Source organism: Bipolaris victoriae (assembly GCF_000527765.1).
Source record: "Bipolaris victoriae FI3 unplaced genomic scaffold scaffold_423, whole genome shotgun sequence".
Classification (NCBI taxonomy): domain Eukaryota; kingdom Fungi; phylum Ascomycota; class Dothideomycetes; order Pleosporales; family Pleosporaceae; genus Bipolaris; species Bipolaris victoriae.
This window is the reverse complement of record NW_014574969.1, coordinates 1-2081: the sequence shown is the minus strand read 5'-3', so window position 1 is coordinate 2081 and position 2081 is coordinate 1. Positions and strand designations below refer to the sequence as shown.

The 2081-nt window shown below is 25.8% G+C and overlaps 1 protein-coding gene across 1 annotated transcript; it reads right to left on the bottom strand.

The window, feature by feature from the left end:
* Positions 1-1445: 1445 nt before the first annotated feature.
* Positions 1446-1670, bottom strand: COCVIDRAFT_117052 (hypothetical protein; the record flags this gene model as incomplete). Its single annotated transcript, XM_014694497.1, is given in 2 exon segments — positions 1446-1535; positions 1548-1670. Coding segments are annotated over 2 exon segments (213 nt in total), but the record flags the coding sequence as incomplete, so codon positions are not given.
* Between the last annotated feature and the right edge of the window lie 411 nt (positions 1671-2081).

Genomic DNA, 2081 nt, shown 5'->3' with positions numbered 1-2081 from the left:
AACCTTACGCGTAGGTTCTTAGCTAAGAATAGTCTTCTTTTACTAGTTAATAGTAGAGTTATAGGTATCTAGCTAGTTATAACTAATTAATATATTTATCTATTCTAGATCTATAATACTAATATTTATTTAGTTTCTTATATTTACTACTTCGAGCGTTAATATCTTAGTTTCTAGCCTTATTACGCTGCCTCTATATATTATAGAAGTTTCCTTAGCTATAATTATCTATATTAGTTATTCTTAGTTCTAATAGAGTGTATTATATTTCTCTACTACTTATAGTAAGATAAGCGTTCGCGATACTCTACTATCTATAAACGTAGTTAGTTTATAACTATATATAGATATAGGTATAGTTAGTTCTAACTACTTTCTAGTATTCTATACTATTCTAAGAGTCGTTTTAGAACTGCCTTTACTAGCGTAACTCTGTCCCTAGTAGTATCCTAGTTTTTTAACTACCTACCTTTCCTTTACTTAGAAAAGTAGCCTTCGTCTATCTTAGTAGAATAGTATATTGTACACTAGTCGTTATAATAGAAGCTCTAATAAGTGTTTTAGTATAGAATTTCCTACTTTACTACCTCTCTTATTAGTTTTAGCTTCTTATTCTTATAAATTAGATAATCTATTACCTTATAGATATTTACTAATAAAGTACTATAGAGATAATCGTTTACTTCTTAAGTATTCTTAAACTATTATTAGTAGAATATATATTCTTTTCTATAGTACGTCTATACGAGTTATTTATAGCTTTTATCCTTATTAGACTTCTTTAGCTCTTACTTAAGTATTCTAGTTATTATAACTCTTAGTTTCTATACCTTATATATTTTATAGTATTTAGCGTTATATTTCTTAGTAGATATCGTGCTATAGTAGTAGTCTTCTACCTCTTAAGTATTCTATTATTATTTCTAGTAGTACTAATAATTAGTTATATAGTTAACCTAGTATAGCTCTTTATAAGCTTTCTTTTCTTCTAGCTAGTATATATAATAATATAGTACTTAACACTTATTATACTATAAGTTTATATAGTAGTAATTATTCTTATTATTTCTAGTCTCTTTACGCTTTCTTAAGTAGTAATTATACTATCTTAGATAGTTAACCTAATATAGGCGCTTATATTACTCTATCTATTCTTTAAACGTCTAAGATACTTCTTTATTATTAAGTTTCTTAAACCTAGGCTGTTCTTAGATAGCCTAGTAGGTAATTTCCTTTATCTAGAGTTCTATAATAGTAACTTATTCTTTATAGTTATAATTATTAGCTATATATATTATAAGTCTATAGATCTAGTATTATTAATTTCTTAGGCGGCGTAGTACTTTAGCCCCTTTAATCTACTAATCTATTAGTAGTAGGTTATTCTACTTAAAGTCTTAGAGTTCTATCATCTCTTATACTAGCTTAAAAGTCTTATCTACGTCTTATCTTACTTTATTATATAAATCTAGGTTACTAAGAGTTTTATCTAGTTTCTTAGTAGAGTATAGTATCTCTACCCGTAGTATTCGTATCTTTTTCTAAACTCTCTTAGTTAACTTATTCTTTAGGTAGTCTCTGTAGAAGTATTCTACTTTACTATAGTAGAGGTATACCTTACTATTATAACGCTTCTTACATTCTTCTAAGAAGAGACTATTATTAAACTTTTCTTAGGTTTTCTTATTTTTATTCTTAGATCTATCTTATACCTTACTAGTTATATATATATTTCTATTACTATCTTTATTATTCTAAGATTATTAGCTATTAGTAATTAGTAATTTTAGTTAGTTTCCTTTCTAAGCTTCCTTTCTTTCCTATAATCGTATATTAATTCTTATTACTAACTTAATTAGTAAGTATAAATTCTTTAACTTCTTATAATATATAAGTTTATCTTAAATAATTTTCTTTAGACTATTCTTATAAGTTATACGTAAGGCTAAATTATCTTAACTAATTTATACTTAGTACTACTTAAATTCTACTATATACGCTAATACTAACTTAGTCTACTTTAGGCGAGATAACGCTTTCTTAGCCTAGCTTTTAGCGTCTACTTCTCTAAAGATACGTCC